The sequence below is a fragment of the Paramisgurnus dabryanus genome, chromosome 13 (assembly GCF_030506205.2).
Source record: "Paramisgurnus dabryanus chromosome 13, PD_genome_1.1, whole genome shotgun sequence".
In the NCBI taxonomy this organism is placed as follows: Eukaryota; Metazoa; Chordata; class Actinopteri; order Cypriniformes; family Cobitidae; genus Paramisgurnus; species Paramisgurnus dabryanus.
In genome coordinates, this window is record NC_133349.1 from 8045053 (window position 1) to 8073017 (window position 27965).

The 27965-nt window shown below is 39.6% G+C and overlaps 3 protein-coding genes and 1 long non-coding RNA gene across 7 annotated transcripts; 3 read left to right on the top strand and 1 right to left on the bottom strand.

Annotated features, from left to right (window-relative positions):
* Positions 1-441: 441 nt before the first annotated feature.
* Positions 442-27818, bottom strand: LOC135789085 (sodium channel regulatory subunit beta-1). 3 transcript variants are annotated; one of them, XM_065298698.2, is made up of 6 exons: positions 27434-27818; positions 26782-26948; positions 26146-26383; positions 25740-25899; positions 25588-25644; positions 442-1395 (listed from the first exon to the last, which is right to left on the bottom strand). In XM_065298698.2, exons 1-5 carry the CDS (start codon positions 27483-27485, stop codon positions 25599-25601), a joined length of 663 nt encoding a protein of 220 aa, XP_065154770.1. In that variant the 5' UTR covers positions 27486-27818; the 3' UTR covers positions 442-1395; positions 25588-25598. The 3 variants fall into 3 exon arrangements, with proteins under 3 accessions (XP_065154770.1, XP_065154771.1, XP_065154769.1); XM_065298699.2 differs by lacking the exon at positions 442-1395 and adding an exon at positions 22149-22447; XM_065298697.2 differs by lacking the exon at positions 442-1395 and adding an exon at positions 22983-23620.
* LOC135789071 (caspase a-like) lies at positions 1390-16310 on the top strand. Its single transcript, XM_073811544.1, has 8 exons — positions 1390-1690; positions 1991-2172; positions 9950-9961; positions 10055-10231; positions 10432-10666; positions 10756-10872; positions 15276-15385; positions 15695-16310. The coding sequence occupies exons 1-8, from the start codon at positions 1420-1422 to the stop codon at positions 15803-15805; spliced, it is 1215 nt and encodes a 404-aa protein (XP_073667645.1). The 5' UTR covers positions 1390-1419; the 3' UTR covers positions 15806-16310.
* Positions 10879-15258, top strand: LOC135789094 (uncharacterized). 2 transcript variants are annotated; one of them, XR_010547485.2, is made up of 4 exons: positions 10879-12062; positions 12574-12638; positions 12765-12863; positions 14460-15258. It is a non-coding gene; the product is annotated as an uncharacterized lncRNA (long non-coding RNA). The 2 variants fall into 2 exon arrangements; XR_010547486.2 differs by having other exon boundaries at positions 10879-12037.
* pycard (PYD and CARD domain containing) lies at positions 23615-25376 on the top strand. The gene is made up of 3 exons (XM_065298705.2): positions 23615-23915; positions 24647-24703; positions 24873-25376. Exons 1-3 carry the CDS (start codon positions 23645-23647, stop codon positions 25136-25138), a joined length of 594 nt encoding a protein of 197 aa, XP_065154777.1. The 5' UTR covers positions 23615-23644; the 3' UTR covers positions 25139-25376.
* Positions 27819-27965: the final 147 nt, after the last annotated feature.

Consider the following 27965-nt stretch of genomic DNA (forward strand, 5'->3'; position numbering starts at 1 on the left):
CGTCAAGTAAATAATTGTCTAATAATTATACAAATTATAAACATAGGATTTGTCTTATGTTTTAAAAGTAATGGGACACCTAGGTGTAAATTCTTGTAAAATTTTTGAAAATGTGTTTAATGTAAATCTGTAAGAAATAAAAGGATTCGTCTCCACCTTCTCAACCTGCAGCTGCTACAGTCTCATGTCATCGGACACTGGAAGATACATCCAAGAAAACATGTAGAAGACTGTTGTTAAATATCATCTGGTCGAGATATTTGATGATCTGGGACAAGCTAACAAAAAATAAAATTAAAAACAAATTGCGCGATCGGAATAAAGAAAACTTGTACGCTCTCGCATATCTGATAAACACTTCCATGTTACAAATGTAAAAATTATTCCTTCAAAATGATAATGATTATGACCTGTCTTGTCAAAAGAAGTGGAATATTTTTAAGAAGTGGAAGTTTTTGCAAAAAAGCGTGCATGCACTTTGAGGGTTTTGCAGTAAAAGAATGAAATGACATTTGTGAAAAATAAGGCATTTAAATAACTGAATAATAAACATTCTGTTGCCATTAAAGTGAAATTACTGATTCTGAACCTTAAAATAAGAGCCTGATAAAAATGTCCATTCAAAAGAAAACGTGACTTTTTGAGGGTTTTGAACTCTTATATAATTTGTTTTTCACAAAAAAGTAAATCTTATATAGGATAAGTACTTCAAGCTATTTCCTATACACATTTAAACATTGTCATACAAAGAATAGGCAAATTGACGTTATTTTAACATGTTTGCAAATAAAATATTTTTATGAACTAACATATGAAACACAAACTAACAGAATAAACAGTAATCTGTCACCAATTTGTGCTAAATTACAGATTAATCGAATAGACTGTGACCAAGTTCTGTTGTTAATAAATCATTTCTACCAATAACAAACAATTGCAGAGTATTTTTGTTGTCTGTGAATGAGAATAAAATGATGTTCTAATCCAGGTTTGCTGTCATAAATAAATCTTTTCCTCTACCTTTTCCTCTGAAGTGTGACTACAAAGATTAAATTTAACCTTGGACTAATGGCCGGCAGGTTTGCATGTAGGGACTTCATGTGGCTTTTTGTTGAGTTGTTCTTACATTCGTGTTTGGCTTAAATTAACATTAATCCTTAACTCAAAACCCATTACAGATAATAAAATGTGCATTTAATGTGGGATTTGTGGGAAATGTGGGATTTATAATAAACATAGGATTTGCTATGTACTAAAAAGTTTTTATCTTCTTGTAACACAGGGTTTTTGGGAAGGTGCTTAAGTGAAAATGAAAGGAATACATGAAATGATTCATCTCCACCTCCTTTCCATAAGTTCAACCCACAGCTGCTTTACTTCTCGTGTCATCGGCCACTGGAAGAGACATAAGAAGAAAACATGGAGAAGACTGTTAAAGATCACCTGGTCGACATATTTGATGATCTGGAGAATGAGAAATTAAAACGATTTAAAGACAAATTGCGCGATCGAAGAGAAGAACCACGCGTCAGCCGAGCCGCGGTCGATAAAACTGAACTCTCTTTCGAACTCGCAGATCTGATGATAAACACTTTCACATCCAAAAAAGCTCCGGCAGTAACAATTCAAGTTTTAGAAGCTATTGCGTGTAATCAACAAGCAGAGGACCTGAAAAAAGCCCTAGGACAATGTAAGTAAACATTATTGCAAAAGATAGCAAACAGAAAAACTACATTTTGTAAAGGGAAGTTTGAGAAACGCGAGAATACCGAAGTTATGCAAACTATAATGTCAATGAAGAAACCTTAAGAGATCAGTTAAACACAAATGAAATAAAAGCAAATTAGTGGAAATTATTGAGCGTGACACACAATAAATAGGCAATGTACACATGTATAAAGCCTTATACTACTGTATGAAACTGTATTTAAATGAATAGTGTTGTAATAACATTGTCAGTAATATTTTTTAAATGTGTTTTGATTTTTAGGCACTTCTGGGGCTCAAAATGTAGTTCAACCTGTAGCTCAACTATTTACTAAACCCGTGGAGGTCGACTTAAAAGCATCACAAAGTGTTCAGAAAACTGATGATAGCCTGTCAGATGATTGTCCGGTATCATTAGAGCTTACTACATGCAACCAACAATTTAAAGACAAAATTCCAGATGGGGTAAAATCTTTGCGTGTGAGGGAGAGCTCCCTCACTACCTCCCACACTTTCGTGCGCCTCACGCGCTACCTCCCACACCTCACGCGCTACCTCACACACCTCACACGCTACCTCACACACCTCACACGCTACCTCCCACACCTCACGCGTTACCTCCCACACCTCACACGCTACCTCCCACACCTCACGCTCTACCTCCCACACCTCACGCTCTACCTCCCACACCTCACGCGCTACATCACACACCTCACACATCTCATGGGCTATCTCCCACATCTCCCGCGCTACCTCTTGCGAAAATTAACCATGGTTATATTGTGGTAAAAGTGTAGTAACCATGTTTTTTTGGTTTATTGATTACTATCAGCAAAACCATGGTTTTACTACACTAACTATGGTTTTACTATGGTTTTTTAAAAAAAAACATGATTGTCAAAACCATTGTTATTTTGGAGTTACTATGGTTTTACTACAGTAACCATGTTTTTTTGGTTTTAACTGTAGTAAAACCATGGTTAATTTTCGTACCTCCCACACCTCAGGCGCTACCTCACACACCTCCCTCGCTTCCTCCCACACCTCACGCGCTACCTCTTACAAAAATTAACCATGGTTATATTGTGGTAAAAGTGTAGTAACCATGTTTTTTTGGTGTATTGATTACTATCAGCAAAACTATGGTTTTACTACACTAACTATGGTTTTACTATGGTTTTTAAAAAAACATGATTGTCAAAACCATTGTTATTTTGGAGTTACTATGGTTTTACTACAGTAACCATGTTTTTTTGGTTTTAACTGTAGTAAAACCATGGTTAATTTTCGTACCTCCCACACCTCACGCGCTACATCACACACCTCACACATCTCATGGGCTATCTCCCACATCTCCCGCGCTACCTCTTGCGAAAATTAACCATGGTTATATTGTGGTAAAAGTGTAGTAACCATGTTTTTTTTTGGTGTATTTATTACTATCAGCAAAACCATGGTTTTACTACACTAACTATGGTTTTACTATGGTTTTTAAAAACATGATTGTCAAAACCATTGTTATTTTGGAGTTACTATGGTTTTACTACAGTAACCATGTTTTTTTGGTTTTAACTGTAGTAAAACCATGGTTAATTTTCGTACCTCCCACACCTCACGCGCTACCTCCCACACCTCACACACCTCCCTCAATACCTCCCACACCTCCCACGCTACCTCCCACACCTCCCAGGCTACCTCACACACCTCACACGCTACCTCACGCGCTACCTCACACACCTCACACACCTCACACGCTACATCACACACCTCACGCGCTACATCACACACCTCACACACCTCCCTCGCTACCTCACACACCTCACGCGCTACCTCACACACCTCCCTCGCTACCTCCCACACATCACGCGCTACCTCACACACCTCACGCGCTACCTCACACACCTCACGCGCTACCTCACACACCTCACGCGCTACCTCACACACCTCACGCGCTACCTCCCACACCTCCCACACCTCACACACTACCTAACACACCTCACACGCTACCTCACACACCTCACACACTCCCTCGCTACCTCCCACACCTCACGCGCTACCTCACACACCTCCCACACCTCACACACTACCTCCCACACCTCACACGCTACCTCACACACCTCACACACCTCCCTCGCTACCTCCCACACCTCCCACGCTACCTCACACACCTCACACACCTCCCTCGCTACCTCACACACCTCCCTCGCTACCTCACACACCTCACACGCTACCTCACACACCTCACGCGCTACATCACACACCTCACACACCTCACACACCTCCCTCACTACCTCCCACACCTCACGCGCTACCTCACACACCTCACACACCTCCCTCGCTACCTCCCACACCTCACGCGCTACCTCACACACCTCACACACCTCTCTCGCTACCTCCCACACCTCACGCGCTACCTCACACACCTCACACACCTCCCTCGCTACCTCACACACCTCCCTCGCTACCTCACACACCTCACACGCTACCTCCCACACCTCACGCGCTACATCACACACCTCACACACCTCCCTCACTACCTCCCATACCTCCCACACCTCCCACACCTCCCACACCTCACGCGCTACCTCACACACCTCACACACCTCACACACCTCCCTCGCTACCTCCCACACCTCCCTCGCTACCTCACACACCTCTCTCGCTACCTCCCACACCTCACGCGCTACCTCACACACCTCACGCGCTACCTCACACACCTCACGCGCTACCTCACACACCTCCTCCACCTCACACACTACCTCACACACCTCACGCGCTACCTCACACACCTCCCACATATCATGGGCTATCTCCCACACCTCCCTCGCTACCTCACACACCTCCCACACCTCACGCGCTACCTCACACACCTCCCACATATCATGGGCTATCTCCCACACCTCCCTCGCTACCTCACACACCTCCCACACCTCACGCGCTACCTCACACACCTTCCTCGCTACCTCCCACACCTCACGCGCTACCTCCCACACCTCACGCGCTACCTCACGCGCTACCTCACACACCTCACGCGCTACCTCACACACCTCCCACTCCTCACGTGCTACCTCTCACACCTCACGCGCTACCTCACACACCTCACACATATCATGGGCTACCTCCCACATCTCCCTCGCTACCTTACACACCTCCCACATATCATGGGCTATCTCCCACATCTCCCTCGCTACCTCACACACCTCCCACATCTCATGGGCTACCTCCCACACCTCCCACATCTCCCTCGCTACCTCACACACCTCCCACATATCATGGGCTATCTTCCACATCTCCCTCGCTACCTCACACACCTCCCACATCTCATGGGCTATCTCCCACATCTCCCTCGCTACCTACCACACCTCACGCACCACCTTCCACACTCTCACGCGCTTTCTCTGTGTGTTAAGTCGGTATTATTGATGGTTGTTAGGCTGTTTCTGTTGCATTCTGTCAAAAAAAAATTTTGCTCTTGATGTGAGGCTTGTTTTATTATTATTTATTCATGACTTATATTGGTTTATGAAAGTTCAGACACGCGTGCAACCAAGTATGTTAGAGATGGCCATTTGTAAATAATTTACAGAAGATGAATTGCATTTTGTTGTCCAAGTACTTGGGAGGGCACCTACCGGCAATACTTTAAGATTAGCGAGGTGTGGAGGCTTCCATGTTTCCAAATATTGTTTAACCCATTTGTGCCTGATTCTGCGCCCCGAAACATTACATTTAATGCTGGTGCACGCAGCATCAGATGCAAATGTGCTAAATGAATTAAAATTAAATGAATTAAAATAAAATATATTTTAGCCATAAGATACTTAGTCTACCCACTAAAATAAGATGAACCAAATAAAATGAGAAAATATTTATTTTATTTTATTCATAGCTCAAACAAATGTATAAATGGCGTATGACATCAAGCTTACGGTACTTTGATGTCACATGTAAGACGGCCTATAAGCAAAATGAACCCCATCTAAACACATATCATCACCCAGAACTGGGAAGAGAGCGGGCTTATTAGACATGAGAGAGACTAATTAATATGTTAGCTTGAATTGGAATAAGCAATGTCCACACCGCAATATCCTTTACATAATAATGTTCATTTAATGAAGAATTCGCAGGTTTACAAAGTTGAACTGCAGGGTAAAATAATGGCTATGGCTTTGAATACTTTTACAACTATGGTAAGAAACAAAGATCCTGTAAAATAAGTAAAATACTGAACCATCATATTTCTTCACAATCTGCTCCAGCAGAAAAAAATATATCATTATACTTATTCAACAGCCATCACAAAAAGCGCAAACAATAAATAATTGCTAACTAATGTAGTGCACAAATTATTTTTTATAGACCTTTTGCGTGTTTGCAAACAGAGATGACGTTTTTTGTGGCCGGAGCCCAACTGGTGACAGCTCCGCAATAGGGGTGTTTTAGCGTTAAACTGTTATTTTTATGGATCCTGTGTTCTGTAGGAGTATGTTTCCCCTATATTTCTCTTAAGTGTAATGTTTCTTATAACGTTTTCATCAAGTTACATTTATTTTTTAAATAAATTAAAAGTTTAAATGGCTTGGCTACTGATGTGTGCATGTATGTAATGTATATGTATTGTTCTTTATTGGTAAATCAATTATTTTTACAGTATGAATCGCTGAAGTACTTATAAGAGCAGTACTATCATGTATTCTGTATAATATCATTTATTAAATATTTCATCATTTCCTGTTTTCAATTTCTTCCTTATATGTTTAGCCTACGTGTTTGTTCTAAAACTATTATGTTTACATACAAATTAATTTGTATAGGCCTGTTTATATATTATTAACACTTTACATCGTGTGTGTGTGTGTGTGTGTGTGTACCTGGTAATTATCACGTTGCGGGGACCAATTGTCCCCACAAAGATAGGAATACCAGTGTTTTTGTGACCTTGTGGGGACATTTTGATGTCCCCATGAGGAAACTAGCTTATAAATCAAACATGATGTTTCTTGAAAATGTGAAGTAGCAGAAGGGTTTCTGTGATGGTTGGGGTTAGGGAATGGGGTAGGTAAGGGGAATAGACAATGGCGGAACTAGAATTTTTTTATTGGGGTGGCCAGGGGGTGGCCAAAGCTACTTTAGGGGGTCCATAGACCATAAAAGAAAATGACGTGTAACCATGTATCAAGAAAGCATAAATGATCGCATTAGATGTAAACATAATAAGGGTGAATTTTACATTTTTCTACTGTATTTCTTACATCTGATTTACTGTCTGTTAAAGGGATTCACCCAAAAATGAAAATTCTGTCATTTACTCACCCTTATGTTGTTCTAAACCTGTATTTTATTTTAATTAATACAAAAGAAGATATTTTGATAAATGATGGTAAGCACACAATTAATGGTGTATATCCATTGAATTCCATCATGTTGTTTTTATTCCTACTATGGAAGTCAATGGTTACAGCTGTGTGCATACCATCATTTATCAAAATATCTTCTTTTGTGTTCATCAGAAAAAAATAAATTCGTACAGGTTTAGAACAACATAAGGATGTAAAAATGATGACAGAATTTTCATTTTGTGAACTATCACTTTAATGAAGCAAAAGATCAGGAAATCTAAACTCCATGATAAACCTTAAACTTACTTCAGATAGCAGAGCTCAACACAAAGGATGTTTGGATTAATCTTTATTTACGAAGATACAGAAGATGCAAAAGTTTTCTTTTTTCTTTTGATATTTAATTAACTTTAATGACAGAGAGACTTCAACAGGTTAGGCTAAGACCGAATGCAATAAAATGTTTATTCGTTTAAGACGTACAGTAACCAAATGTTTACTATGAAAATCACCAAGACAGCTATTTTGACATATGAGCATTTGTCCGTTTAAGCCAAAAAGACGCGAACATGAAGTCGTTTATGCTCTGCCTGTGCAGGCGCACTATCGGATATGCGCGTCGCGCTTTCAAGTTCAATGTGGCAATCCAGTCGAATTAACAATCATACAGTAGCATATACAGATCAAGTCAAGAATGAAAACATGGTGCTGGGTTTTGTTGTAATAAGAATTGGCAATCTTAGACTTTATTCAGTCCACAAGAAAATTACCACACTTCCAGCATATACAGTGAAATCATGTAGTATTAGCAATGTACGACTTCACTTACATCATTTTAAAGAGATTCCAAGCATTATGTAGACATGACATTTATCTTTTGATGGTATGAAAAGTATTCGTTAAGTTACAGTAATTTTTCTGACGCGTTTTTAAAAAGGCGTCACTGATGGAGAGATAACAGAATGCGCATTATGTATATTTTCTTAATTTTGTGAAAAGCACAACATGTTTTTATAGACACACAAAAAAATGACACTTTAACGTTTTAAATGATGTATAAATCATATCTGTATGTCCAAAATCAGCAGAGTAATCCAAGTCTCTTTGCGCAGTGATTGAAAAATAAAGAGTTTGCGCCGCGAACACAGGGAGGGTTAATATTCATAATGTTTGTTTTTAACATTGTGCTGCGCTGCCGCACGTCGAAAATAAACATAGCGATTAAGTGAAAGTAGCGCATTAAATTTGGGGTGGCACACGGGGGTGGTCAGTGACATGTCAAGGGTGTCTGCCACCCTGGACACCCCTCTGGCTCCGCCACTGGGAATAGAATATACAGTTTGTACAGTATAAAATGCATTACGTCTATGGAATGTCCCCACAAAACATGGAAACCAGAATGTGTGTGTGTGTGTGTGTGTGTGCGTGTGTGCGTGCGTGCGTGCGTGCGTGTGCTATGTTTATATATTTATTAGTAACGTTAAACATCATAATTTAGAACAAACAGGAAGAAGACATAGGCTAAGATAGAAGGTAAAAAGAAGTAATAGAAAACGAAAAAAATATGAAAACTTTAATAAATAGTAACATTATTGATATTATGGACTCATTCGAAACTTTAATCTTTCTAAATAAATTATAAACGTAACGTGATGAAAACGCTATAAGAGACAGAGGGAACAGACTTCGACAGAACAACAGATATCTTCTCTAATTATTTTCTATTCAAATTATTTAAAGATTTTCAGATGATTTCATCACTCCAGTCTGTCCGGTTGAGGGCTTATTGCAACCATAAACACCTACGTTTATCTTCAAATGGTGTCTTCGACGACGGTATACTATAAAAATGAAGGTCATCTTCCCGCGGACGGTCCGCGCGGTAGCCGACGACCGCGGTCCGCATACGCGAACATTTCTAGTAAGTATACCTATAGCGAGGGAGCTCCCCCTGACACGCGTGAGGTGTGGGAGGTAGCGAGGGAGATGTGAGAGGTAGCGAGGGAGATGTGAGAGGTAGCGAGTGAGCTTCCCCTGACACGCATAAAGGCCGCGGTATACTTTTTTTCCGCGTCCGCGTCCGGCTCGCGCGCGCACGCGTCCGCGCAGCTTTTCGAGTATACTCCCCGCGGCTACACGCGGATGGCCGCGTTCGACACTATACGCAATACAAATGATTTCTAATTCAATTTATTAGTCTAACAGGCTGTCAGGGCAGCACTGATTTGGGGACATTTACAGTACATTAAAACATTAGGTTAGGAGAAGAAAAGTAACTGATCAACCATTGCAAACACAGTTTAGAACAAATAACAAGACAACAAAGAACAGGAATCAAACAAACATGCTCCAGAGCTTTCTGTTCTTGGAAGAAGTAAAAGTTAAAGAAGAAAAACCATAGTGTGTGTGCAAATGCTGTCTATTTCCTTTGTATAATTGTTTATAGTGGAGTGCACTGTCTAAATATTTTCACGCGCATGCGCTGTTGTACGCGGACTGTACGCGGACTGTCCGCGCGGTCTCAAATTTTGGGCTGCACGTGGACGGTCCGCGCGGCCGGCCGCGGACCCTCTTGATGACGAAAATGACGTCATGCGGACGGCGCGCATACGCGGACGTCCCTAGTATACTTTCGGCTTAAGATGTGTGAGGTAGCGAGGGAGATATGGGAGAGGGCGCGTGAGGTGTGGGAGGTGTGGGAGGTAGCGTGTGAGGTGTGTGAGGTAGCGTGTGAGGTGTGTGAGGTAGCGTGTGAGGTGTGGGAGGTAGCGTGTGAGGTGTGGGAGGTAGCGTGTGAGGTGTGGGAGGTAGCGCGTGAGGCGCACGAAAGTGTGGGAGGTAGTGAGGGAGCTCTCCCTCACACGCAAAGATTTAACCCGCTCTCCAAAATTCTTAAAGAGAAGGATGAGGAGGTAAGTCTTTCATTTTAGCAAAAATTGTGAAATACTGAAAGAATCTGTGCTATGTTTTATATTAACATTATGCACCTTTGGGTTTGTTGTTAGGTTTACAAACCATTGGATAAGTCTGTAAGAAAACGCCTGGCGCTGCTTATAACCAACATAGATTTTGACAACCCATCCATGAACAGGAGAGGGGCGGAGAAAGATGAAGAGAACATGGAGTGGCTGTTACAACAGCTAGATTATGCAGTTGTGAAATATAAAAATCTTTCCGGAAAAGTAGGTACAGAAACTGCTGTCTCATGAAAACTATATTTATGCAGAGCTTGCATACTTCTGTATATTTTACAAATTGTTGCATTCACCATTTTCTTATCTTTCTGTTCAAGTTTTACAACATAAACATTTATTTTGTATTCTAATTTCTTCATTTTTAATGTCGTCTTCATTCATTTAACCTCATGCATTTGCTTTTCTAGGAAATGGATGATGTCATCAAGAGCTTCGCTCAGCGTAAGGAGCATGCGGATTCAGACAGCACCTTTGTGGTTATAATGTCCCATGGAAAACGGGACACAATATTAGGTGTCCATTACGATAAGAAAAACAATGATATCCTCCTGGTTGACAAAATCTACACCCATCTGAACTCATCGAATTGTCCAGCTCTGCTTAATAAACCAAAGGTTATTCTTATCCAAGCCTGCAGAGGAGGTACTAAAATATGACAATAAAGTTTTCAGTGACAATTAACATTCAATACATCATTGCTGTTTAAAAATGCCTTGCACATCTCTGTCCAGATGAACATGGACACGTGTGGGTCAGTGATGGTGAGCTTGAACAGCCAAAGGAAATAGAGGGAGACGACTTTGAACACAAGGAGAAAGATTTTATCTCTCTGATGTCCTCCACCCCTGGTTAGTACCCAGCAAGCAATAGCCGTCATTTCAACGTCTCGTTTCAGTATAGACCCGATATAGCCGGGCTGTGCCTAGCCCACTTCTAGCCCAATTAAACTTTAATTTGGTTACATGTGGTTTTTGACAAAATAATTTGTGAGATGGATGCTATTTTATCATGTAAGCAAAGTTAACAGCGATTACAAGGTATTTCTTTTCATTTCTTTAAAGTGTTTTATGCATCGTCTGTACGTAGTCATAATTTAGCTCATAAATAGACCGACTACGAATAAACCACGTTTAGCCCAGAAATAACCATGAATTTAATTACATGTTGTTTTGCCAAAATTATTTGTGAGATGTATGATATTTAATAATGTAAACAAAGTTCAAAGCAATTAATGTATTTTGTTTCATTTATTTAAAGTGTTTCATGCACCGTCTGTACTAGCCACTATTTAGCTTACAAATAGACCGACTACGAATAACCCACGTTTAGCCCAGAAATAACCATTAATTTAATTACATGTTGTTTTGCCAAAATGATTTGTGAGATGTATGATATTTAATCATGTAAACAAAGTTCAAAGCGATTAAGGTATTTTGTTTCATTTCTTTAAAGTGTTTTATACACCGTCTGTACTAGCCACTATTTAGCTTACAAATAGACCGACTACGAATAACCCACGTTTAGCCCAGAAATAACCATTAATTTAATTACATGTGGTTTTTGCCAAAATAACTTGTGAGATGTATGGTATGTCATTGTAAGCAAAGTTAACAGCGATTACAATGTTTAATTTCTTTAAGTGTTTTATGCACCGTCATACATAACCACTATTTAGCTCATAAATAGACCGACTACGAACAAACCATGTTTAGCCCAAAATAACCTTGAATTTAATAAAATTTTGTTTTTGCCAAAATAACTTGCAAGAATTATGATATTTTATCAGGCATGCAAAGACACCAGTGAAATAAGATGTTTGGTTTTATTTATCTTATCTGAATATCTGCTGTCACGCATAACATTCATTATTTGACCGTATTTCAAAGATAAACAAAATCCAGTTACAACTCCGAACCGCTAGATGGCAGCAGTACACAAACACGGGGCCAAATCTCACGAGAAAGATTTCCGCTTTTTGAAAAGCAACAACATCAGCGAGCAGCCACGAGGAAAGTATGTACCACACTTGTTTGGTCTTGTAAGTTTTTTTTATTATTTTATTTTACATGTGTTTAAAATGGATTTACTTTATTTGTTGTTGGAATCGCGACATTCTTGCGGGTAACTTAACAGTATAACGTAGTAAAGTAACCCATGTTTTATAAAACCTAAACAGTACAACCTGCAATGTAATAAAATAGTGGAGTTAAATGAGTCTATGTAACGTTACACTGAAGATTTACATGAGTGATTTGTAGGCTGCTTTTTAGTAACAGCAGTAACTTAGCTAAGTTATTACTGTGTTGCTTACAGTAATGTAGGCAATGTGGTGCTTTACAATTATGCATGCAGAGATAGATTGTGGGGGAAAGCTATTTTCCATAATGGATTTAACTGACAGGCCTTCAGTCTGTTGGAAAAAAGAGTTTTATTGTGTTAGTGAGGGAAAACTTGCAGGTCAGTGGGCATTAACCTTTAAGGTTGGTAAACATTTGTACACTGAAGCATACAATACTGTACAATTACTGACATAGGCATGTGCTATTCAGGTGTCAAAGCTGTGCGAAACTGGAGGGAGAAACTTGAGAGACCGTGCCGGAAGAATGCTGGACAGGTAAATTCTCTAAACATGCAATATTAATCAGACATTGTGTTGTCAACACAGTCTTTCATGTGGTCACAAAAAATCAGAAAATATTTCAGTCTGCAACTGTTAACGACATTGTCTTTTGTATTTTAGAGTTCACTAAAATTCATTAATTTCAAAGTTCAACATGAATTGTGGTGGTCCACTGCAGAAGCAAGCATTTGAAAAAACATCAGTTCTCAGTTATTAAAGGTAAGTGTGTTTGTATGTAGTTTTAGGCTACATGGTGTTTCACAAAATAGTAGTTTTAATATGACATTAGGTTATGTGAGGAGTAATTGACGACAGTCCGATACTGCCTTAATATTTTCTAAATATTAAAAGCCCCAGATTAAATTACTCTTTGCCGATACAACAGTTTACTTATCCATACAATATTGTTTAGATGTTTTATTTTTAGACATTTGACAGGTTTTATGTCAATAAGATTGTATTGTGAATATTTTATGCTTGGCATCTTAAAGGGCAGGGTATTTGATTTTGAAAAATACTAACTTTAGCCTACACGCACCAACCAGAAGCACACTCCTATCTCATTAACCAGTAAGACTGACAAAGTGAATAACATTACCAAAATAACCAACATAAACAACTGTTTTTTATCCGAAATAAATACAGCACGTTTAGAAATTTGAAAAGATAAATATCATTACACTTATTCGTAAACAAACTACATAAGCAACAAGTTTCATTAAAATACAATCTGAATCCATCAAAATAGAATCACACTGCATACCTACCTTTCCAAAAGAAACACTGCAACGACCCTTTCAGACCTGTAGCTGTTTCCATCTTGCAGAAAAGCAGTGAACTTACCAATGTTAATTTGGGTTTTTCCTCTTTGCTCATCCAGATGTTTTTTTTTTGTTGTTTCAAAATGTCTTTCGTTTTGTAGCTCCTGTGTCAATTCAGCAGGAAGGTTTATTTGATTCTCCCTATTTTTACAGAGTGTGAACAGGTTGTGAAGTGGCATGCAAAACACATTCACAGAAGAGGGGCAAAAATTTAATGCGCCCAATTATGGGCCGGAATGAGATTCTGGCAGTATGATAACCGTAAGCAAAAATACCACGGTGTTGTGGTATTGCCATTGTGACACTAAAATGTGTTATTTTCAAATGTCTGCATATTAAAACATCAACTTTTCAACTGGACACAATACATTTTATTTTTAAGCAACAAACAACGTTTATGCCAGGTAAAAATAAAGCCTTTAAATGATAATATTCTTTCAATTGTAAATGTAAACATGAATTCAATTACATGATTTAATTCACTTTGTGTAAACACAGTTCATACATTGAAAACGGTATCACAGAAAATTTTTGTGTTTTTTTAAAAACCTTGACTCTGAAAATCTCAGTATACCTTCAAACCGGTAACTGGCCCATGCCCACGTCCAATTATTGCATTCGGTCAGGGTTCAATGATTTGTTGAACGTTTTTTGGTCCTACGCCTTTTATAGATGACACAAATATATAAAAATAAACATTTAGACAACTTAACTTAACATAGTGAGAGCTATCAATATTTGAGGAGACTTTCAACCAGCATAACAAAAAAAAAAATTCTGGATCAAAATCAGATACCCTGCCTTTAAGACTCTTTTGCTAGTTCCAAAAATGTCACACGCAGAGAAACATGCACTTCTGTTAGTAATGAGAACGGTATGATTACTGTTGCCTGTCAATATTTATATATGACTTTTTCAAAAGAGAATGACTATCACATTTAAAATAAAGCAGAAATACTTGTCTCATGCATTCTTTTCATATCATATTTGGCAGATGCTGTGTTGAACAACTTCCCAGCAGCAACAGAACTGGAAGTGAAGGATGCAATGGGGGCATTTCAAACAGGCACCAGGGAGCACGGGGGGGGGGTATAGAAATTAGTACAATTAATAAGTTGACGTGAACTGAAGATAGTTTGTTAATGTTTAGATGTTATTTCATTTTTGAAATTGTATTTGTTATATATGCTTTTATTTTGTTACTGTTTTTATTCTTTTTGTTAAAAGTAGTTTTTCTTCATTTTGTCTTATCTGAATTTCTATTGTATTAACAATATTTTTTGTAATAAATTGCATGATTGCATGTTTATGAGAACCTTTTTACTGGATTAAAAATAATTCTTTAGCCATTCTTTTGTTCTTTATTAGACACACACGTGTAGTCGTTTAATAGCCGTCTATTTAACGGCTAGTCTATTCTTGGGCTATGATAGACGTCTACTAGATTTTCACTGACAGCCCAAAATTAGCCTTGTTTTAGCCTAGACCCACATTCACCGTCTATTAGACGTATATATGTAGACGTTTAATAGCCGTCTATTTGATGACTAGTCTATTTCTTGGGCTATGATAGACGTCTACTAGATTTTCACTGACAGCCCAAAATTAGCCTTGTTTTAGCCTAGACGTCAGGGGGGTGTTTAGACGGCTACTAGACGTCTATTAGCCGCAAAATTGCTTGCTGGGTATTCAGAGACCCCCTAATCTTTCACCTTACTGAAACCATACAAAGTCTTACCTATACTTGGCAAGCAAAGAGTGCTTTGCAAAGAAACTAATTTCATGATCCACTACTGAATTTTCTCCACAGACACCAAATCCTACCGGCACATTAAATATGGATCGTTTTATGTTCGATGCGTAGTGGATGTGTTTGGGAAATGTGCGCATGAGGATCACATTGAGGAATTGTTCAGGAAGGTAAATCAAATGCTGCTGCAAATCATAAGAAAGCAACCTTTGTACAGTTTTCGATTTTCTGTCAAACAGTATTAACACTCTTAAAAAAAGCCACATTACAAAAAGTTATTTATAGCTATAGATAGAAGAACCATTTTTGTAAAAAAAAAATTTACATTTATAGTTTAAAGAACTTTTTTTGACCGAAAGGTTCTTTATGGAACCACACAGACAAAAATGGTTCACCTATAGCACCCTTTATTAAAGAGACATTTCTAGTTAATTTTTATAAATCAGTGCTTCATATCACAATATGTTCTGTATTTACAGGTTATGAGACGCTTTGAGAGCGATAAACGTATGATAGGAGGCTACAAACAAATGGTGTGTAAAGACAGAGCAACACTAACCAAGCACTTCTACCTCTTCCCTGGACTCTGAAGTCATACAAAAAACGTCTCTCTTTTGCAATTAAATGCAGGTTATATATAAAGAGTACAGATGCAAAACCCTCTAAGTGCATGCAATCTTTTTTTTTAACCTTCACTTCTATTAAATTCACTTCTTTGGACAAAACTTTGGTCATTATCGTAATCATTTTGACAGAGGTGATGTTTGAGCTCTTCATTAATTCCACAAGCCTGAATAGACTTGAAATACTGTACAATACTTTTGAAAAAGTATTTTACTAACATACTTTTACAGTTTTTAGACAAAATTAATCCTAAACAACTTTTTTAGTTTATTAATTAAACTCCACTGTATTATGCAAATTAATTTGTATTAAATTACCATTTAAATGATTGTATATTTAAATGAAATGGTTTAGCTCAGCACTTAACTACCGGTTTGGTAGGATATGTATTCTAAGACTTTCCCTATTCACATTCATGTATATTTTTTGTCAATTAAAAAAATAACACAATAAACAGTAATTTTTCACCAATTGTTGCTCAGTGGCTTTTTGTTTGAATCAAAGAGAAAGTTAATTTTTGCAAAGTATTTTGGGCTGAAGCTGTCTGTGAATGAGAATAAGATCGTGTTTTTATACATGTTTGCTTTCTGAAATGCTGCAACCACCAATTCTCATTAAGTGCATATATAGCACGCAGTGTGAATAGTTGTGCAATACATACGCAAAATTCCAAAAAAAAAAAAAAAGACTAACCTGTACATAACACAACACAAAAGATGCGCAATATTAAGTCAACGGGAAGGACTGCGTAGTGCGTATCATGTGCATGCATAAATGAAATTTGGCGCATGTTTTGCTTGACTTTTCTTTTTATACAAATCATAAAAGTGTCCCGCCCATTTGGGTGTAGCTTTTCCTCTGAAGTGTTTACAAAGATAAAAACTTAATTTTGAACTAATGGCTTTCTGCCTGCAGGCTTGCGGGTCTTCGTGTGGTAGCTTGTTTGTTGAGTTGCTCTCACAGCTTGTTTGGTCTCAGTTAACATTAGTTTTACCTAAAAATATTTACTTATGAAAATTGCATTCGTCAAGTAAATAATTGTCTAATAATTATACAAATTATAAACATAGGCATTGTCTTATGTTTTAAAAGTAATGGGACACCTAGGTGTAAATTCTTGTAACATTTTTGAAAATGTGTTGAATGTAAATCTGTAAGAAATAAAAGGATTCGTCTCCACCTCCTCAACCTGCAGCTGCTATTGGACACTGGAAGTGCATACAAGAAAACATGTAGAAGACTGTTGTTAAATATCATCTGGTCGAGATATTTGATGATCTGGGACAAGCTAACAAAAAATTAAATTAAAAACAAATTGCGGAATCGGAATAAAGAAAACTTCTACGATCTCACAGATCTGATAAACACTTCCATGTTACAAATGTAAAAATTATTCCTTCAAAATGATTATGACCTTGTAATGACTTGTAAAAGAGGAGGAAGCAAATGCAGGCAATCAGAGAAGGTTTATTTACAAAAGGTAAATACACAATATAAACTGAATGAGCAGCTGAGTCCAGAGTGTTGCAACGGTGACTGAAGGACTACGGTGGCGTGGAAAGTGCTGGATGGTGAAGTCGGTGGTGAATGTGAAGATGGTCAATGGATGAAAACCAGGAACAGACCGGAACATTCACACAAAGACGACAACACGAACGCTAATCCACACACAGGAACAGAAGACGATAATCCAACGTGTAGGGCTGCAAACATGAATGAGGATCTGACAACAGACAGAGAGATCGGTGAGAATATATAGCAGAGTGGTGATGAGGATCAGCTGGAGCGAGACAATCAACACACTGGTGGCTGTAATGATCCAAATGAGCACATGGAGACTGACGTGAGTACAAACACAAACACAACACATGACATGGAGTAAACAATGAATTTCCTAACGTGACAGTACCCCCTCCCCTAGGACGTCCCCTGATGATCCCAGCCTACTACCTCTTGATTGTAATCATCAATAAGGCTGTGATCCAATATGTCCTGAGCAGGAACCCAACTTCTCTCCTCCGGACCGTAACCTTCCCAGTCTACCAAGTACTGAAATCCGCGTCCCCTTTGTCTGGAGTCCAGAATACGGTTAACCGAATAGGTTGGTTCCCCAGCTACGAGACGAGGCGGGGGGAACCGGAACTGGCGGGTTAAGACGAGAACGAAATACAGGTTTAATTTTAGAAATGTGGAACGCAGGATGAACTCTCCTGTACGCAGGAGGGAGGTTAAGGCGGACTGTTACCGGATTAATGATTTTGGCAACAGCAAACGGGCCAATAAATTTGGGAGCAAGCTTATTCGAGACGGAACGCATCGGAATATTCTGGGTAGAAAGCCACACTTTTTGACCGACAACGTAAACGGGAGGCTTGGACCGGTGGCGATCGGCCTTAGCCTTGGTGCGCAACCTCGCCTGGAGTAGAGCTTCACAAGCTCTGGTCCAGGTTCGGTGACACCTCTGGACAAAAGCGTGTGCGGAGGGGACCGAGACCTCGGATTCCATACTAGGAAAATTAGGTGGCTGGTAACCTAAACTACACTTGAACGGTGATATGCCGGTAGATGACACTGGCAATGAATTGTGTGCGTACTCCACCATAGAGAGGTGTTGGCTCCAGGACGAGGGATTCTTAGAGACCAAACATCGTAACACCCTCTCCACATCTTTGTTGGCTCGCTCGGTTTGACCGTTGCTCTGGGGATGAAACCCAGAAGAAAGACTAACAGTTGCCCCTAGCAATTTACAAAATTCTCGCCAAAATCTGGAATCGAATTGGAGACCCCTGTTGGAGACCACGTCTGTCGGGAGGCCATGTAAGCAGAAGACGTGGTCTACGACAGTTACCGCTGTTTCCTTGGCTGATGGTTATTTGGGGAAGGGAATAAAATGGGTCGCCTTAGAGAATCGGTCCAGTACGGTTAAAATCACCGTATTACCCTGGGAGGGTGGTAATAAAATCTAGCGCGATGTGGGACCAGGGTCTCGAAGGGACTGGCAGCGGTAAAAATAACCCATCAGGGGGGCGATTGGAAGTTCCCAACAGCACAAACAGAGCAGCCAAAACAAAATTGTGGATGTCACGAGCCATCCTCGGCCACCAGAATCATTGCTTAACTAGAAATTTTGTGCGACTCACCCCTGGATGACAAGCCACACTGGAACAATGACCCCACTGAATAACATTGGACCGTAACTCCTCCGGTACATATAAGCGGTTTGGTGGGCAACGGGCCAGGGGCGTTACCCCTTCTAAGGCTGTCAACACCTTCGAGCCCACCGAGCCTGCCTGGAGTTGAGTCTTTTGGCAGTTCTAATGTATTCAAGGTTCTTATGATCAGTCCAAACGATAAAAGGTACACCCGACCCTTCTAACCAGTGACGCCATTCTTCCAATGCAAGTTTGACTGCCAACAACTCTCTATTACCAATGTCATAGTTAACTTCTGCAGGAGAAAGACGATGGGAATAAAACGTGCAAGGATGGACCTTTCCGTCTGAGGATGTTCGCTGCGAAAGAACTGCTCCTACCCCCACCTCTGACGCGTCGACCTCCACTATGAACTGACATGATCGATCAGGGGTTACGAGAATCGGAGCTGAAACGAAGCAACTCTTGATTGACTCCTCGGGTGTGTCTGACCACCTGAACGTAGTTCTAGGGGAGGTCAAGGCAGTCAGAGGCGCGTCTAGTTGGCTGAAATTGCGAATAAAACGCCGGTCAAAATTGGCGAACCCCAGAAATCTCTGCAGGGCCTTGCGAGACTCTGGGGATGGCCAATCTACCACAGCCTTAACTTTGTCAGGATCCATGCGAACACCCTCAGTCGAAACGATATGTCCTAGGAAGGAAACAAACTGTGCATGAAAAACGCATTTCTCCCCCTTGACAAACAATCCATTCTCTAGCAACCGCAGAAGCACTCGTCGTACGTGTTGCACGTGTTCCTGGAGAGACGAAGAAAAAAATCAATATGTCATCCAGGTAAACATATGAATAGATCTACCATGTCTCGCAACACTTCATTAACGAGTGCTTGGAAGACTGCGGGCGAGTTTGTTAGCCCGAAGGGCATCACGCAATACTCAAAATGGCCTCTAGGGGTGTTAAAAGCAGTCTTCCACTCATCCCCCTCCCTGATGCAGACCAACTGATAAGCATTACGCAAGTCCAATTTAGTGAAGACGGACGCTCCCTGCAATCTCTCGAAAGCTGAAGACATAAGCGGCAAAGGATAAGTATTCTTTACCATTATGTTGTTCAACCCTCGGTAGTCAATACAAGGTCGTAGAGATCCGTCCTTCTTCCCCACAAAAAAGAACCCCGCCCCTGCTGGAGAAGAGGAAGGACGGATGAACCCCATTGCTAGAGAACTGGATATATATTTCTCCATGGCCGCTGTCTCTGGAACAGACAAAGAATATAACTTGCCTTGTATGACCGAGAACAATGGGAGACTGGGGTGAGTCCATGATGAAAAATGAAATCTCTTCTGTATGGTTGCCGGATGTGACGAGGGAAACAGGTATGGTGGTTTGGGTGATGACTGGCAATTTGTGTCCGTTGAGTGCAAAAGGTGCAATGGGGTGCTTGAGAGAGGTGAGAGGAATCTTGAGCTTACTGGCAAACGTGAAGTCAATGAAGTTACCCTCTGCCTAGGGTTGTTGCGGTGACAGAATTTTCCCACCGGTTAATCAGCGTGTGACAAACCCGGTGATACTGGTTTCACTGGGTGGGAGGGGCTTATAAATCCACAGAAGTGTGCATTTTACTTTCACTTTTGAATTAGATGCAACTGTTGTTTAAATCCAGCGCTTGCGTGCGCTGCGTAAAATCGCATATGAATTTGCGTGCAAATACGAGTGCAACAGCTGGTTTAAGTGCTTGAGTCAATGTGCGCAGGTACTTCTGACAGAAACCCGCCAGTCCCAAGCAGAGCAACCGGCTATTCCTCCATAAAGCGCTGCTTGAATGATGGATTTATTATTATTCTTAATGAAAAACAACAACAAAACGATCTTGCCTATATTAAACATCATATATGTATCTTATAACAAAAACGAGTAAGCACGCGGCTTCTGCCATCGTCTGCTCGCCACAGTCTGACAGGAATAATGAAATCTGACACCCGCAGCCGCTGAATTCAGACAGGACAGCAGACACATTCAGTTGAAAGTGTTTGCTCTCTCTAACGAAACTAAATGATTTAATTACAAGAAAATATCAAAGTGACGGTGAAAGATGGTGTCGCGGTGGGCAAGTGATCTAACCGCTGAGAGGCTGAAGCACCGGGAATCATCGTTTCACCGACTATCGCAACAAGCCTACCTCTGCCCCAGAATCCAAAAGTGCCTGACTGTCGTGTGCGTGGGTGGACCACCGTAGTTTCACCGGAAGAAGTGTCGATGTAGATAAGGTCTTCCTGGCAGAGATCCCGCCCGCTAGTAGCCTCAGTTTTACTATCGGGCTTGGTCTTTTACCGGGCAGCGCTGGATGTGATGTTCATTGCTGCCACAGTACAAACACAGTCCAAGGGATCTCCGCCTGATCCTCTCCTCCCGCGAAAGCCAAGCTTGAAAGCTCGCCCCACCTGCATGGGTTCAGGATCTCCAAGTGGGCTGACCGCAGCCTCAGAACACGGTAGACGAGCCTTCGATCTAGTCGCGAGAACTGCTTTCCCCCTCCGTTTAGCGGCTTGGTCGAGACGGTTGTCAACTCTGATGGTAAGGTCGATTAATCCGTTGAGAGAGGTGGGGAGTTCGACTGCGCGGATTTCCTGCTGGATGCGGTCAGCCAACCCATGCAGGAAGTGATCCCACTGCGCCTCTTCGTTCCACTTACACTCCGCCGCCAGGGTGCAGAACTCAATAGCATAATCAGATACGGACCTGTCCTCTTGACGAAGATCCGTGAGACGTCTTGCCGCGTTTCATCTCTTTAGAGAGAGCGTGGAACGAAGCACAGCAGATGTCCTGGTTCTCCCACACCGGCGTCCCCCAGAGGGCAGCCTTCCCAGTCAGCAGTGACAGCACGAAAGCTACCTTCATCTCTTCCGTGGTGAAGGTGCGGGGCTGGAGAGCGAAATGTAGAGAACAATGAGACAAAAAGGAGCGACAAAGTGGTGGTGGTTGTTGTTGTTGTGCCTGAAGAGCAAGCTCGGACACCTTTTGCTTGGAAAGCTCGACCCATCTCATCCACCTTTGTCCTGACGATCCATACGACTGATGGCTCTCTGTAGAAATTCCTCCAGATGAGATGGGAAGCGATCGCCTGCTGCTTCCAAGATGGTCAGATCCTTCTGTAACGAATCGCAGAAGAGGAGGAAGCAAATGCAGGCAGTCAGAGAAGGTTTATTTACAAAAGGTAAATACACAATATAAACTGAATGAGCAGCTGAGCCCAGAGTGTTGCAACGGTGACTGAAGGACTACGGTGGCGTGGAAAGTGCTGGGGGGTGAAGTTGGTGGTGAATGTGAAGATGGTCAATGGATGAAAACCAGGAACAGACCGGAACATTCACACGAAGACGACAACACAAACGCTAATCCACACACAGGAACAGAAGACGATAATCCAACGTGTAGGGCTGCAAACATGAATGAGGATCTGACAACAGACAGAGAGATCGGTGAGTATATATAGCAGAGTGGTGATGAGGATCAGCTGGAGCCAGACAATCAACACACAGGTGGCTGTAATGATCCAAATGAGCACAAGGAGACTGACGTGAGTACAAACACAACACATGACACGGAGGAAACAATGGATTTCCTACCGTGACAGACCTGTCTTGTCAAAAGAAGTGGAATATTTTTAAGAAGTGGACGTTTTTGCAAAAAAGCGTGCATGCACTTTGAGGGTTTTGCAGTAAAATAATGAAATGACATTTGTGAAAAATAAGGCATTTAAATTACTGAATAATAAACATTCTGTTGCCATTAAAGTGAAATTACTGATTCTGAACCTTAAAATAAGAGCCTGCTAAAAATGTCCATTCAAAAGAAAACATGACTTTTTGAGTGTTTTGAACTCTTATATAATTTGTTTTTCACAAAAAAGTAAATCTTATATAGGATAAGTACTTCAAGCTATTTCCTATACACATTTAAACATTGTCATACAAAGAATAGGCAAATTGATGTTATTTTAACATGTTTGCAAATAAAATATTTTTTATTAACAAACATATGAAACACAAACTAACAGAATAAACAGTAATCTGTCACCAATTTGTGCTAAATTACAGATAAATCAAATAGACTGTGACCAAGTTCTGTTGTTAATAAATCATTTCTACCAATAACAAACAATTGCAAAGTATTTTTGTTGTCTGTGAATGAGAATAAAATGATGTTCTAAGGTTTGCTGTCTGGAATAAATCTTCCCGCCCATTTGTGTGTAGCTTTTCCTCTGAAGTGTGACTACAAAGATTAAAATTTAACCTTGGACTAATGGCCGGCAGGTTTGCATGTAGGGACTTCATGTGGCTTTTTGTTGAGTTGTTCTTACATTCGTGTTTGGCTTAAATTAACATTAATCCTTAACTCAAAACACATTACAGATAATTAAATGTGCATTTAATGTGGGATTTGTGGGAAATGTGGGATTTATAGTAAACATAGGATTTGCCTATGTACTAAAAAGTTTTTATCTTCTTGTAACACAGGGTTTTTGGGAAGGTGCTTAAATGAATATGTAAGGAATACATGAAATGATTCATCTCCACCTCCTTTCCATAAGTTCAACCCACAGCTGCTTTAAGTCTCGTGTCATCGGCCACTGGAAGAGACATAAGAAGAAAACATGGAGAAAACTGTTAAAGATCATCTGGTCGACATATTTGATGATCTGGAGAGTGAGAAATTAAAACGATTTAAAGACAAATTGCGCGATCGAGGAGAACCACCACGCGTCAGCCGAGCCGCGGTCGATAAAACTGAACACTCTTTCGAACTCGCAGATCTGATGATAAACACTTTCACATCCAAAAAAGCTCCAGCAGTAACAATTCAAGTTTTAGAAGCTATTGGGTGTAATCAACAAGCAGAGGACCTGAAAAAAGCCCTAGGACAATGTAAGTAAACATTATTGCAAAAGATAGCCAACAGAAAAACTTCATTTTGTAAAGGGAAGTTTGAGAAACGTGCACAGTGCGCGAGAATACGGAAGTTATGCAAACTATAATGTCAATGAAGAAACCAGTTAAACACAAACGAAAGAAAAGGAAATTAGTGCAAATTAACCATTATGTGAGTAACTATAAAGAAATTATGATTTTGCGGCAAGTTTATTGTTTTGAACAACATCAAAAACGTGTTTTTTCTAAACTAGACTAATCTTTAAAATACTTTTGATGTTAAAGTATCGTAAGGGATGTTATAAAGCATAACATTATTCTTACATTTGTAGCACTGTGTTTTAAAGTTATTTCACAATTTACATTTTTTACACATTGCAGAGCTGAAGTTAGTTTTACTTTCGATTTCATTGTCGGTTTAGTGGGCTTAAATATCAATTTATGGCTATATATATATATATATATATATATATATAAAACACTAGTCTTAGGGAGTATATATCGGGTTAAAAAGATCGAGTAATGACAATCGAAACTGAAAAATGTATTACATTTAAAGTTATTGTCTCCATAATTTGTTCATTCAACATGCCATATTGAATAGACTACATTTGAATGTTAAACAGCTTTATATCAAAGTATTTACATGGTCATGTGAATTATGTAATAAATTGTAAGAGTTACACAGCACAAGTAGCCTACAATAATGATTTTGACCTAATTTCCAGCAGGACCTCAAGGCAGAGCCGAACCTTCGACAGGAGGCTCAAGTGCGCCGTCTAATGGTAAGTAATGCTATTACAATAAAATGTAAAACATGAAATACATAAAATTTTGGAAAGATAATAAGTGACATTTTAGGCACTTAAAAAAAGGTTTGATTAATCAAAAATAGATAATTCAACATCCTCAGATAATGCAGTCTGACCCAATGCATTTTCCATCTCTTGATAGGTCAACATTTCGTTGATACGCATCGGAAAACTCTAATAGATCGAGTTCATAACGTGGACTCCATTCTGGATGAACTTCTTCAGAGGAACATCATCACTCATGAGGATTACGATAAAATCCGTGCTAAAGCCACTAACCAACATAGGATGAGAGAATTATTGTCTGGCCCATTAAAATCTGCTGGAACTGCAGGGAAAGATGCTTTATATGATGCTCTCATGGAGTCAGAAAACTTCTTAATGAAAGAACTTTTAAACAAGAATTGAAATCTTTAAAAAATTAAACATCTGATTTTTTAAATGTTTTGGGGTTTTAATTCTTGTTGGGTCTTCTATTATATGGGATACATTATATGGGATGCATTGTGAAGTACATAACCTTCCACATATATGTACTGACGTCATCTTTATAAAACTTTTTATCTCAATGGCCAAAATTTGTACAATATTACCTTAGTTTATTAGTTTTTTTTATTGTTTATCAATAAACAAGCAAATTAAGAAAGCAGTGTGTTTTCTGTTCTTCTGCCAACAATTTTATTTTCTACAAAATTTACAGTTCAAACCTTAAAGAAGTTATTTACGTATATCTCAGATAAATGCAAAGTCAACATTAGGTGCATAGTAAATGCAATGCTATAATACTATCTAAATGTCTCATCCTCAACAGTAAAACTACCTTAATTCACAAAAGACTCTAACTGTTGAATACTAACCAATATTTTAGTTATTCCAGATGCACCCCATCACAAGAATCCTTTGAGTCAAGGAGTCTGGGAAAACAAAGATTTAAAAGACATGTCTTAAAAATGTAATTAACCAGATTTTTCTACAGTACTTATCAGATAAGCATAAAAAAGACCCTCACGCGTTTTGAGCACGTGCAGCTTTTCTGGCCTCTCGAGCTTCATTCTCAGCATAAATCTTCTTATAGCAGTAAATCAGCACTCCGATCATCCACAACTGCAGGAGTGTGATCACCACATACATCATAATCTCAGATATTACAGCTGTCAGCTCACGGTTGGCTGGGGAGCAAAAAAATTGAAGCATTATTTACATGGATGCTTTTATCTTATGCAACTTGAATCACTATATGTGCTTCCAGGGATTTCTATAAGCTACTAATTGAACTACAGTAACACTGTATAAAATTCATAAATTGAGTTATACATATTAAGATTTATATTTTGCCAATTTGATTTATTCCAGCATTAATTTGTCATTTTTGATAAAGGTAGAATAATTATTGACTTTATCTAAAACCATCCTACCCTTTTCCACAACGGTGAGTTCTACATCTTTGGTTATTGTCACCCGTTCATCCCCAAGAGGAAGGAACAGTGTCCGCTGAAAGGTACAACGGTACGTCCCAGTGTCATTAAATGTGACATTGTGAATAAAGATGGCTCCGTTTTGCACATCCTTTGTTCCCATCGTCCCGCGCCACTGTAATCTTTCCTCAAACGTTTCATGGATAATGTTAAAGGAAGGGTATTCATACTGTGAAATCTGAAAGGGACAGAGATGTACAGTATAGGATCATACGTGGGTTAAAGGGATTTTCCATCAGCAGAATGTCTAAAGATCAAAGCTGTTCATTTCATTTATGCAAAATTATTTCATGCTTTGCTCTAAAGTATCTATAGATACACTCTTTTAGAAAATAAGGTACAAAAGTTGTCACTGGACGGCACCTTTAAAAAAGGTCCTTATTTGTACCATTTTGGAATACAGTTGTACATCTAAGGTAGGCTACCATGATAACTTTAAAGTAGACCTACCACATATGTACCTTTCAGGTACTCTTTGAAAAGGTAGTGTCCCAGTGACAGCCCTTGTACAATTTTTTTGTGTGTATGTGTCTCTCTGACACCACAGGCCTGCTGATCCCGAATTAAAATACTAACGTGAAGAAACTCCTCAGTTTCAGCTGGTTTAAAGTGCCAGTCCACAACAGCAGAACCGGGCACCTCTTCTCTCTTTTTGCAAGAAATGCAGCCCAACATAAAACCCTGTCCAGCAACGGCCTCGGTCATGGAGTCCACTTCAGCACATCCAGTTTGGCCCTGTGGCACTAAATAATATAACAAGAGGTATAGTGTATTTATTTAACCTTACCTAATAGATAATAACATAATGTCTTATAATAACCAAGAAGTTGTTTGGTTAAAAAGTAAAATAGAGGTGAAGTAAACAAAGGTGACGTGCGTCCAAATTATTATCAAATAGTAATCAATAGTATGTCCCATCTCTGTTAATGCTCTCAAATGTCCATACTTTAACTTAACAAAAACAGTATATAGTTTTAGGGCATATTTGTCGAACTGGGACCCAGGGTTATTGATCAACAGTGACGTAAACAAAAGCCTTAATAGCTCATATGAAGCATGGCAGCATGTAGAATTTAGTTAGTAATGAACCCTAAAATAATAAAAGGTCATAAACATAATTTAAGTTAGTGTCCACACCCAACGACTTTAGCCTCAAGTACCCAGTATAAAAGTTATAATAATAGCATAAACGTGTTTAATCATAAATAAGTTGCGTCCATTAACTTACCTTGAATAAAAAAGATGCAGAGAACCAAAAATGAAACGAACCGCAGTGCCATTTTAACAGTTCACATGCATTCGCGAAAATATTTCAGTGTTTTGTCCAATGCTTTCCTTTTCTTTTTTTATATCACTGAATCCTAACTGGAACACAACTTTCCATTTTCTCCTTTGTCATGCGCGTCCAAATGGTGACTTTTGCGCTCTTGTTAACTAATTAGGAAGAAGTTCACATTAAAACGCAATCCCTGCCATAAAAATGCGTCAAAAGAAACGCGTTTAAAGTGTTTAAAATAATGTTCCGCCACTCTGTATTCAGATTGTGTCTTTCAGCATAGACTTTGGAGAGCTAAGTATAGACCGTGTGAATCCTTGTGCTTGTCATTCAATACGCAATCTGAGATGTGAGATTCTGACCAGCGGGGTCCGAAACTGCCATAGGTACACCTGACCACATGTAAAAATTGTCTTTAAATTTTGGTTTTAACAATGAGGAAAGGGTTTTACAAAGCGAACAGGTTTGTAGCCTTCAGAGATCA